This window comes from Macaca thibetana, chromosome 16 (assembly GCF_024542745.1).
Source record: "Macaca thibetana thibetana isolate TM-01 chromosome 16, ASM2454274v1, whole genome shotgun sequence".
NCBI lineage: Eukaryota > Metazoa > Chordata > Mammalia > Primates > Cercopithecidae > Macaca > Macaca thibetana.
The window spans coordinates 9,549,701-9,562,233 of record NC_065593.1 but is presented as its reverse complement, the minus strand read 5'-3'; the positions used below and the strand labels follow the sequence as shown (position 1 = coordinate 9,562,233).

The 12,533-nt window shown below is 44.3% G+C and overlaps 1 protein-coding gene across 3 annotated transcripts in view; it reads left to right on the top strand.

Moving 5' to 3' along the window:
* DNAH9 (dynein axonemal heavy chain 9) overlaps positions 1 to 12,533 on the top strand; it is a 378,056-nt gene that overhangs the window by 213,705 nt on the left and 151,818 nt on the right. For all 3 annotated transcript variants that reach the window (XM_050764993.1, XM_050764994.1, XM_050764995.1), the window contains 2 exons: positions 6,328 to 6,490; positions 9,029 to 9,152. In XM_050764993.1, the coding sequence (XP_050620950.1) occupies positions 6,328 to 6,490; positions 9,029 to 9,152 (287 nt within the window). The remainder of the gene's footprint in view (positions 1 to 6,327; positions 6,491 to 9,028; positions 9,153 to 12,533) is intronic.

Genomic DNA, 12,533 nt, shown 5'->3' with positions numbered 1-12,533 from the left:
CAGAGTGTCTTGCTCACTGCTGAAACCTTAGTACCTTAGACAATGCCTAGTGCCTGGTAGGGTTCAGGAAATGAGGGATTAAAAGTTCAACCTGCCGGGCACAGTGGCTCGTGCCTATAATCCCAGTACTTTGGGAGGCCAAAGCGGGCGGATCACCTGAGGTGAGGAGTTTGAGGCCAGCCTGACCAACATGGCGAAACCCCATCTTTACTGAAAATACAAATTAACTGGATGTGGTGGCGGTGTGCACCTGTAATCTCAGCTACTCAGGAAGCTGAGGCAAGGGAATCACTTGAACCCAGGAGGCGGAGGTTGCAGTGAGCCAAGATTGTGTCATTGCACTCCAGCCTGGGCAACAAGAGCAAAATCCATCTCAAAAACAACCACAAAAAAAAGTTCAACCTTGTGAAGCTCCAGTGAGTATTTATTTTTCTCCTTAAGAGCCATCAGTATGTCTGTCATAGTCTTGGAATCGAGGCAAGTCTCTGTCCTTTAAGGGATAATTTAATTTGAAAGAATTGTAAGTGATTCTATCAATGTGGCTTCCAACATGGGTGATCGAACTAATATTGTTTTTAGAAAAAAAAAATAACAAGTACTGACTACAAACACTGGCTTTCTTCCATAGGCTTATAAACAAACTCTGAAGTTAATATCCAAAGAGAAGCCTGAGCCTCATTTAGCAATGGCAAAATAACTGGGAAAATGAACTGCCTGGAGGGGGACAACTCTGAAGAATAAAGTGTATTTAGATGTATAATTTCCCATACGTTTGTTTAAAGACATCAACTACCCGTTACTTTATCCTCACTCTGCCCTTCCCTCCCTTCCCTGGGGCTCATGGACCTCTCGTTGCTGCCTCTACCAACCAAAAAAGCAGAAGGATTCCCCTTCTTAGATCAGAAAAAGGATACCAGGCAGTACAGGGAGAAACACAGATAACCTAAGAGTGTGGGAAGACTCCATGGCCTCGCACCACTGCACACACAGCACTCCAGGAGGCTCCCACCTTCTGAGACCCAAAGTGGAGTAGGCTGGGCATGGTGGCTCACACCTGTAATCCCAGCTCTTTGGGAGGCCAAGGTGGATGGATCACCTGAGGTCAGCAGTTGGAGAACAGCCTGGCCAACATGGTGAAATCCCATCTCTACTCAAAATATCAAAACACTTAGCCAGGCGTGGTGGCGGGCACCTGTAATCCCAGCTACTCAGGAGGCTGAAGCAGGAGAATCACTTGAACCCGGGAGGTGGAAGTTGCAGTGAGCCAAGATTGTACCACTGCACCCCAGCCTGAGCAACAAGAGTGAAACTCTGTCTCAAGAAAACACACAGACAAAAAAAAAAAAAAATTGGGAGTAGGACAGAGCAGAGGAGGAAGGAGGCTGTGTGTGCCTTCCCGGCAACTCACAGGTCCAGGGAGCCAAGTTGAGAACGGATTTTTATAATAACTCCATCCAGCTGTTTGTTTTTACCACTCAAGCGCTCATCATCTTTTTTGTTAGAGCCCCCTACACCCTTCCCCAGCTTTGCTGCTCTCGCTTTCTGCAGCTCTGAGCTGAACTCAGTAACGGAGCACTGTGTAGTGGTTATAGACACAGGTTCCGGAGATAAAACCAAACCAAAGTTCAAATCCTTGTTCTGCCACAAATTGGTTGGGATGCTTTGGGAAGGATGCTTAACCCCGAAGCCTAAATATCCTCTGCTGGGGAATTAGGCTATTAAGAATGCCTGCATCGTAGGGTTGTGGCTATCTATGCGAAGTGCTTTGCAGTCAGTACATATTAAAGTGTTTTTTCTTTGTGCTATTGCCTTATTTCCTTAGTAGTACCACTTTTCTACTGACTTTCGTCACCGCTTCAGCAGATTCTTGTTATGCTTTTTCTTCAAGCTTTAAACCAGATCTTTTCCCCCGCTTTTGGCATAATCTCCATTCATCTTTTTCTGTCTGTTTTTTCACTCCCACATATATTTTCTTCTCTTAGAATCACTTAGCAATCATTAACAACAACAACAACGACAAACCCTCAGATGTACTTCTTTTGTGCCCTGAGAATCTTACCCATTCTCTAGGGGGGGTGTGTGTACGTGTGTGTGCGCGTGTGTGGGCTTGCGCACATGCACATGCATGTCTAGTCCAATAAATCAGCTTCCTCCAGCTGTGCGGTGGTGCATCTTCAGCTTTTGTTTTTAATCTCTCAGAAATTCAGTAATGGACTTAACTTAGACTGCCTTGGTTTTCTGGCCCAGGAGCCCTTTAGAATATTGATCTTCTTTTTAAATTTTGTAATTTAAATGCAGAGTTCTTTGCCCTCATCAGAGGTTGGTAATGAATCGCCAGCTGGAGTCCGGTGCTGATGGTTGCAGACTTAACCACACTTCTCTGGAAACTTCATCACTAACGATGCATTTCCCGTTGAGATATTGAATGGCATGGGCCACGCTAAGCTGAGTTCAGGCCTTCAGAATAGGGCTGGGGCGTTGGGTGACCCAGAGAACCCAGCTGGACTCCAACTCCTCCGACTCCTCCTCCATGCCTGCCTCTCTCTTTCCTCCACTAATCCTTTCCTGCCCCACCTTTCCTGAATCAGGAGAGAGGGCCTGGGTGTCTTAGCACCATGGTTTCTCCCGTCATCAGGCACCATCTCATTCTGACACAAAGCAGATAACCCGTTGCACCCAGCATAATGAATCATTGTGTGCATCACCCCAAATGTGGAGCTAGTGTAAGGCGTGGGTTTTTCTGTTTAAATTTAACAAAAATGTATTAGATACCTTCAAAGTACTATCACTGCAGAGATAACAAAATGACTATATGCACTCTTCAGACATCTAGAAATTATGGTTTCATAGGAAAGCAAGAGAAGTATAAATCTGTCTGTTATAAGACAGAGTGTAAGTATCACAGTAAAATAATTAAAGTGGAAAAGTAAAATCATAAAATTACTGAATGTAGGTCAATAAATAACTCCTGAATATTTAAGTCAAAACATTTTAACTACATAAAATTTAGTAGTTAACTACGTCCAACTGTAAGACCTAAAAATATTTATATATCTGAAACACCTTAAAAAAACCAGAAGATAAAAGTGAGAAACTGGAGGGTAACTGAAAACATACATAAAGGGGTTTCACAAATTGAGAGAAACACTTCAACTGAAAAGCAGGCAATAGGCGTGAACAGAAAGTTTACAAAACAAAAATACTAAAATGCTTCATAAACATTTAAAAATGTTCAATTCCCTAGAAACCAAATAAATAAAAATAAAAACAGTAATTTTTCCACCATTAAATTGGCAAAGATTAAAAATTAGAGGTAAGGCTGGGCACGGTGCTCACACCTGTAATCCCAGCACTTTGCAAGGCCGAGGCGGATGGATTACCTGAGGTCAGGAGTTGGAGACTAGCCCGGCCAACATGGTGAAACCCCATCTGGAGAGGGTTCAATATTTCAGTCTGGATGTCTGAAACATTTGTAGCAATAAAAAGTTCTTTGGAGGCCAGGCGTGGTGGCAGGTAACTGTAATCTCCGCTGCTACTCGGGAGGCTGAAGCAGGAGAATTGCTTGAACCTGGGAGGCAGAGGTTGCAGCGAACTAAGATCGCACCATTACACTACAGCTTGGGCGAGAAAGCAAGACTCTGTCTCAAAAAAAATTAAAATTAAAATTAAATGTAAGATGCAGTGGCAACAAGGGTTGGGGGCCAGACTCCCACACACTGCTAGCGAGATTTCAGAGCAGCAAGCATACCCCACAGGAGACATGGAGCAATGAGTACCCACAAACATTTAGCTTATTTATGTTCATTGTGAGCAAGTCATCAGTACATGCAAGAAATTTGCAGAAATAGGAAACTTCAAACCACAGAGGCTCAACACAAGCTCTGTAACTTTATATACACTCACATGTTGTTCATGTGTCGAACCCCACCCACCAAAACCCATACCCAGAGTTTCTTCCAAACTGGAGCTAGCTAGGTCTTATGTTGCTCCACCAGTACTTAATTTGAATATGGCATTTCTAGTTATAACATCATTAACACAGACAGGAGCAGAGGATTGTAGCCCGTGCAATTCAATCTCAAACATATCCCTTACTCTATTCGGCCAAACTTTACCTGAGTTTTGTTTTTTTTTTTTTTTTTTTTTTTTTTTTTGAGATACAGTCTCTCTCTATCATCCAGGCTGGAGTGCAGTGGAGCAATCTTGGCTCACTGCAACCTGTAACCTCCGCCTCCCTCAATCAAGAGATACTCCTGCCTCAGCTTCCCTAGTAGGTGGGATTACAAGCACACACCACCACATCTGCTAATTTTTGTATTTTTGGTAGACACAGGGTTTCACCATGTTGGCCAGGCTGGTCTCGATCTCCTGACCTCAGGTGATCCACCCACCTTGGCTTCCCAAAGTGTTGGGATTACAGGCATGAACCACCACACCTGGCCCCCAGAGAACTTTTTATTGCTACAAATGTTTTAGGCATCCAGACTGAAATCTTGAACCCTCTCCAGACGGGGTTTCACCATGTTGGCCAGGCTGGTCTCGAACACCTGACCTCAGGTGATCCTCCCACCTCGGCCTCCCAAAGTGCTGGGATTACAGACGTGAGCCACCGCTCCCGGCCCAACTTCCTATTCTCACACTCTTTTGGTCCCCAAATCACTAATACCTGCTGTCTCTTCTTCCATATCCATTTCTCTAAAGCAGCTGATCACTGTGTTACGTAGCCCTGCATTCACTGACTTAACACATTCTAATTCAACTAACATATCCAGCATATTCAAATCCTCCAATATAGCAGATCCACCTTTTGGTCAGTTCTACCTAGGAAAAGTACATATTGGTGCCGTCATTCTGTGTGGCAATCTCTAAAGAGTGTCTTACTGTTTGACTCGACAGTTTTACTTCTAGAACTTATCCTGAGGATATAACTAGAGATATAAACTTAAAAAATATATACAGCATTGCTTATAACTGGAAAATGTTGGAAGCAACATACATATCCAACAGCAGGCTGTTACAGACAGGCAATTTATTCTATCCTTATTACCAACACAATGTTGGTATTCTACACGATACCATTCCACCATCAAAAGTCTGGTTTAGCTGAATTTTTAATGGTTTAGGGAAACAATCACAGTACATTGCTAAATGAAAAAAAAAGTTTTCAAACCACTATGTTCAGTATACAAGATGAACTCAATTTTTAAAATACACATAACAGAAATGTATTGACTTTTCAGGTATAATCAATGTATATACAAACATATGTATTTATAAAAATGCAGACAGACACTAGAAAAAAGTCTAGAAGGACCTATAATTTACGTCAGTAGTGTTTATTGCTAAATAGTAGAATTGTGGATTTTCTTCTGTATTGTACGCATTTTGTACAATGCAGAGCCATTGTTTCTAAGATGAGAAAAGAAGAGGAAATCAGGGTTATTTTTATAAAGGGTGTAGCACCTTGCGTAAGGTATATGCATACTGCTGAGAGGGGTTAGACAAACAATTGGAAGTGGATCCTGGAGGAGAGGCTGTTGAAGGGTAGCCTTTGAGGAAGGGCTGGAGGGCAGGAAGAGTGGTTTCTTCTGAAGGGGATGAGGCCTGGAATAGTCTTCCATTGCAAGGAAGGCGGCAAGGAGAGAGGAACATGGGCACTGAGAGTGGTGAGCAGTAAGGCTATGAAAGGAGGAATCCAGAAGCCAGGAATGCATGTGTCTTACCTGTTGATAATAAGAACCCACAAACCTTCATTACAAGGGCATCGATGCCCAGGAAGGATTGAAGGAGAGAGACAGATGAGCTCTGTCTGAGCTCCCTGTTCCTCTCCTGCTGACTTTGGTTTGGCTTCTCTTCTTTCCTAAGAGGAACCAACTTCTGCTCCTGCTTTGTCCTCCAGCCTTTCCTGAATTTTTTAAATTGTATGTTTTCCACTGTTTCGCTTTTTCCGTCCCCTCTTCTTGCCCAAAAGAATTGAAGTGGGAGGTGTGGCAGGGTCAGGTATGGTGGAGGAGAAGGGCAGGAGCAACCCTGAGTCCCCTCCCAATCACATCACTCATGCCCCTGCAATCCTGCTCCCTTCCATGGGCTCCGCCAAGCTGTCCCTGGTTCACTAGAGGCTGTGGCTTAAGGCAAAGCAATGGCAGCTTCCGTCAACTCAGGCAAGAAGGTGAGGCCAGGTTTGGGGACAATCTCATTAATGTTTCCCACAGCTCAGCCTGTGACATGCCTCCAAGGAAGGCCCCTGCTCCCACTCAAGCCTTTATACATGCTTCTGACTGCAGAAAGTCTGATCAAAGCAACATGTGCCTGCTTCCTTCTCTTTAGCTGCCATATCAATCGCATCTTGGAGTCCCCGCGGGGAAATGCTCTGCTGGTTGGTGTAGGTGGGAGTGGCAAGCAGAGTCTGACAAGGCTGGCAGCTTTCATCAGCTACATGGATGTCTTCCAGATCACACTGCGGAAAGGCTACCAGATCCAGGACTTCAAGGTAAAAGGTCAGGCGGCTGCAGGGAGGAGGCTCAGCTTCCCTCCAACCAGCCACAGCTCCGTCATCCTTCACTCGTTCTCCAGTTCCCCTGTCCGGAGCCTCCCCTTCAATATCTGTCCATTTTGTCTTAGATTCTGGGCTGCCGACGTGAATGACTTTTCTCATTAGACTCAGCCTGAGAACAGTGGCCTTTCCAAAGTCTGCCTTTGGGAGACCCCAGGTGTCCTAGTTACGTCTGTGGGGCCTCCACTCTTGCTCAAATCAGAAGCACATCTATACCAAATTCAGCACACAGCTCACCTACAGTGGGAGCAGATAGATGGAATTCTGAAGGTCTGCTTGAGTTCCCTAAGAAATTCAGATTTTTAAAAGATGGGTCAGTAACCACTGGCCTCTGGGACCTTCAGTGACATATCCTGGTTTCAGACAGCCAGCACTTGGAGGCACGATGAGTGCTCTGGAAAGTAGAGAAAGACACTATATACAACCTTCAAGGGTCATTGTGTCCAGTCCCCTTCCTTTTATCCATGGCCACAACAGTCTTGGTAGGAAGTCACGGTGTAACTTCTATCAAGAGGCTGCTCTTGCTATTCCTGGAAGAACTCCAGCCAGCACGGAGCCAGTCCCACCCACTTGTCCTCATAATCTCTCAGCCAGTGACAGAAGAGGGAGGTGCTCACTTCTGCCCTAAAACCACAGCTCAGCCTCTCGACGACTGGCTGAATCTAAGGTCATACATCATGTTCACATTAGGTCTTTCTTTAGTGTTTCCAAAAGAGACATGATAGTGTGATAGGAATTACGCATTTACAGAATGAGCTGAGACTATGGGTCTCAACTTCTGCTCTATATGGGAATCGCTGGGCATCTAGAAAGAATACTGATGCCTGTGTCCCACCCGCCAATGTTCTGGTTTAACTAGTCTGGGGAATGGCCTTGGGCATCATGATTTTTCAAAGCATCCCCAAGATGATTCCCGTTAGGACTGAGAAACACTGTCTTAGATCACTTAGAGCATGCGGTGAGAACCATTGACCTAAAACGAAAATCCGTATCTTTAAAGGGGAGCTATTTGGACACTAAGGTAGCTCTGTGGTAAAGAAATGTGTGGAGTTGTTAGAAATAGCTGTGAGTTGGCCGGGCGCGGTGGCTCAAGCCTGTAATCCCAGCACTTTGGGAGGCCGAGACGGGTGGATCACGAGGTCAGGAGATCGAGACCATCCTGGATAACACGGTGAAACCCTGTCTCTACTAAGAAATACAAAAAACTAGCCGGGCGAGGTGGCGGGCGCCTGTAGTCCCAGCTACTCGGGAGGCTGAGGCCGGAGAATGGCGTGAACCCGGGAGGCGGAGCTTGCAGTGAGCTGAGATCCGGCCACTGCACTCCAGCCTGGGCTACAGAGCAAGACTCCGTCTCAAAAAAAAAAAAAAAAAAAAAAAAAAAGAAATAGCTGTGAGTAGTGTGAGAGAAAGAAAGGCAACATCAGGAACTGATGGCTGAGCCTGCGGAGGGTGATACAGCAAAGGAACTGAGATTGATCAAGCTGGATAAGTTCAGAACTTGGAATCCTAGCCCAAAATGTCATCCATCTGCAGTTTTCAATGGATATAATTTCCTACAGGTGATTGCATTTGTGTGTGTGTGTGTGCTTGTGTGCATGTGTTGCCCCAGTGTGTTTTTTTCAACAAGTGTTTTGCTGGAGCTAGTCATAAGAACACAAGAGGCCGGGCATGGCGGCTCATGCCTGTACTCCCAGCACTTTGGGAGGCTGAGGGGAGTGGATCACAAGGTCAAGAGATCGAGACCATCCTGGCTAACATAGTGAAACCCCGTCTCTACAACAAAAATATGAAAAGTTAGCCAGGCATGGTGGCACGCACCTGTAGAACCAGCTACTTGGAGGCTGAGGCAGGAGAATACCCTGAACCTGGGAGGCAGAGGTTGCAATGAGCCGAGATCACACCACTGAACTCCAGCCTGGGTGACAGAGCGAGAATCCATCTCAAAAAAAAAAAAAAAAAGAACACAAGATCCTGCTAGCATAAAATATATTCATCCCCCATGCTGGTAGCCCCAAGTACATCACTCTCAGTCAAGACCAAGAGCAATGGCTTGCCTTCAGGAGCAGGTCATTCACTTGTATGAGGACGTAAGTAAGAGAGATAAATAGAGGATCACCTGTGGGCTTTGGAAAGCTGTAACCTCTTTGCACAGAGCAGGAGCTCCAGAAGCTTTACCTTAAAGCCTAATTTCTAAATCAACCTAAGAGAGGTACAGGAGCTACCACAGTTGTATGAATTAGAGGCCATCAATATGTAGTTTCTCTCGCCCACCTTTATTGGCACCGAAGCCTGCGAATGAGGCATAGTTTCCTGCCCACCAGTGCAAGATAGCACTCCCCAAGCTTCCCGTTGTCACCTTGCTTTAATTCCCATTCAAGCAGAGAAGAAAATGGTTCTATTTCTAAAGGATGGGTAGAAGTTCTCTTTCAAGGAGGCCTTCTTTTCAGAGATTTCTGATATTGACTGTTTCTACAGATGGACCTGGCCAGCCTGTGTCTGAAAGCCGGAGTGAAGAATCTCAACACAGTGTTCCTCATGACTGATGCCCAAGTGGCTGATGAGAGGTTCCTTGTGCTCATCAATGATCTTCTGGCATCTGGTAAGAGATTCCTTGCACTTGGTGTCACTGATAAATTCCCCCTGGAATCAGAGTTATACAAAGGTGAAGATTTGGTCCAGGGTCGGAAGAGCAAGGTCATAGGAATGAGGAAGAAAACTGATACAGCCAAGGACTGGTTCATCGAGTCCCTTCTCAGCCTTGATGCTGGGCCTGCTGTCCTGTCTCTTTCATTCTTATTTCATTGCAAAACAGGCAGTAATCATGGGGCTCTCTTAGTGGGACTAGATCTGATTATGGCAAGAAGAGAGGGTGAAGAGCTTGGTGACGTGCTGAGTGCAGAGAGAAGGTGCTGTTCCCTCTCAGCTATCCAAATCAAAGAGAAACTAGAATGTGTGTAGTACTTGAGGAAGCTCAGGCTTTGGGAGGAAGATACACAAGAAGAGAGCATGCACACATAAAACTTACATGGTAGGGCAAGATGAGGTTACCAATGTAATTAACTAGTGATTTACAATCTCATTCGAGCAAAGTGGAAGCTCCACATAGTTTTCCTTGGTCCCCAAAAAACTTGACAGGGGGTGTGAAGTGCCCTGTGACGCTGTCTGTGCAAGACAGGACTTCAGTGGAAAGCTCAATGCTTGCTATTTTGTTGTCCCTCTTTAATTAGGAATTCAGTACTTACGCCAACAATCCCCTACAAAGAAAACTCACGCCGGTAATCCCAGCACTTTGAGAGGCCAAGGTGGACGGATCACCTGGTCAAGAGATTGAGACCATCCTGGCCAACATGGCGAAACCCTGTCTCTACTAAAAATACAAAAATTAGCTGTGCATGGTGGTGGGCACCTGTAGTCCCAGCTACTTGGGAGGCTGAGGCAGGAGAATTGCTTGAACCCGGAAGGTGAAGGTTGCAGTGAGCTGAGATTATGCCACTGCACTCCAGCCTGGGCAACAGAGTGAGACTCTATCTCAATTAAAAAAAAGAAAAAAGAAAAAGATTTTAAAAATAAGAGATGAAGAGGCAGGGAGAAGAGATCAGTATGGTGGATACCATCCTCTGACCTACTCCCTCTATGTAAATTGGGTCTGTCTCCCCTTCTCTCTTATCAGGGCAGTGACAGGTCTACCATAATTACTTTACAAACTCTCATGCCCCCAACCAGAGATACAGAGGACACAGATAACTGGTAGTGGAACCTGTTGGTCACATCCCTGCTGTTGATCCAACATTCGTCTGGCTATTCCTCCTTTCAATCTCATCACTCCAACCTCAGCTGTCCATCATCCCAGAGTGGGTATGACCTGGTTTATCTGTCTTACCCATCATTGCTTTTCATATTTCCTATCTTGTCTCTACCTAGAATGAAGTCTTTCATATTTGGAGAAATCCCACTAATCTGGCAATAAGCATCTTCCCTCAAAGGTATATTGTTCCTGGACACTGTTACAGATATGCTCTGTCCTGCTCAGAGGCAATATCTCCAATGTTCTTCAGATCCAAGTGCAGGACTGAGACTGCAAAAGGCCTGTAATCCTAGCTACTTGGGAGGCTGAGGCAGGAGAATTGCTTGAGCCGGGGAGGTGGAGGTTGCAGTGAGTTGTGATTGGGCCACCGCACTCTAGTCTGGGTGACTGAGCGAGATTCTGTCTCAAAAAAAAACCAAAAAATTATATATACATCCAAGAATATGAGACAATGTAATGCATAAATTATGCATTTATATAAATATGTTTGTGTTTATATTAAAGAAAGAATATGTTTTCCTGGCTATTAAAACAAATGCATCATCTACAAAAACCACCTCTTCATCTCAATTGAGAAAACAGTCAGTGTACAAATGTTCCTGAACAAAATTTCTGCCTTCAGACTTCCAGCATCTTAACAGCCTCTCTCTCTCTCCACACTCCCTTCCCTGGCTCTGATTAAATACTCTTTAGTTTATAAAGTCCAAGGACCACAGTCACAAGTACCTTTCTCCATAGTCTATCTAGTATATATAGATATAGTAGTATATAGTCTACTATATATTGTAAGTAATATATTTTAGGATCGTTCCTGACAACCTCCAGGAAGTTCCTGGCTTTGGAATCATTGTCTGCTTCATATTTTGTGGCATTGCACCCCATGCCATCTTGCTGTCATTTTCATGAAGAGCCACTGGTCCCTAGTCCAGAGCGTGTACTAGCAGGCATTGTGAGCAACCTTTGGCTTCTTTCAGGTGAGATGGGTGTCCCAGGTTTCCTTACTGTGCTGGCTGCTAGCATTGCACTAATACCACCCTCATTCTCTTCCCTCCCTGCCCTGTTCAAGTTAGCTTTATATCAGAGAGTTTGCCTACCAACTCTTACACCTTTTCCCCTCCAATGCCACCATTTTTTCCTTTCTTAAATGCAATCTCCAACATCTCATCACCTTCTACAATAGTATTTAATCTACAACATAGCCTCAATCTTTTATTATTCTACTAAATAATGAGAGAGGGATCCAACTTCCTCCTACCCCGAAGCTACCCTGAAGCCTAATTTCTAAATCAACCTGAGAGAATACAGCTTTAGAGATGTCGGGCGTGTTGCCAGCCTCACACCATTGTATTTCAATTGGCTATAATCCAGCCAGGTCACCTTTTCCTAAAATAATATCTGAGACACAAAGTTGTTACATTTTCACCAATTGAAATTTTATTCCTCAATTAAGTATTGATGATTTTTCATTTACAAGACAACTTTTTTTTCAAGTGCAAATGGATTTCTAAACCCCTCTCAGTAAAAATGCAATCAGCCAGCTCCAAAGTCATGGAGTTTTAGGCCCCATTTTAAGGCTTCTATATATTCTTTAAGAAAAAAAAAAAAAGGTAAGATTTGTGTATACATATTCAAGTGGAGATACAGTTAAGATGAACAGTTTTGTCTTCTAACCTACCCCCTTTTTTTCTTAACCTTTTCAGCAGGGAGAATTAGAGTATATCTTGGTTCTAACATTCCCTATCAAATAAGTAATTTCTGGCTGGAAAGTAACTGATTGCCAGTTCTGCCAAAGCTGCGGGGATGACTCAGAACCTCATTGTCTCCCAACTTTTTCAATTTTGTGGGGTTATGCAATGACTCCACCCTTGGATAACACAGTAGGGACTAGGAAACCATAACTTAGACTACCTTGCAATTAACTCATCCCTGTGTAGCTATGTACAAGTCCTACAAGGTTGGATATAAAGGTATAGTGAATGCAATTCTCTCCCAAAAACATCTCCCTCAGAAAACCAATGATCTCATGCCCTGGGCTGAGTTTCCTCTCACACTTCTTTATCTCACCATTTCACTTCTTGTTTTCCTGGCACCATGTCTAAAATCAAACCATGATAGTAATTTGGCTTATGAATCCCACTTCTGACACCAACTATAGCATTTCAGAACCCATCTTTA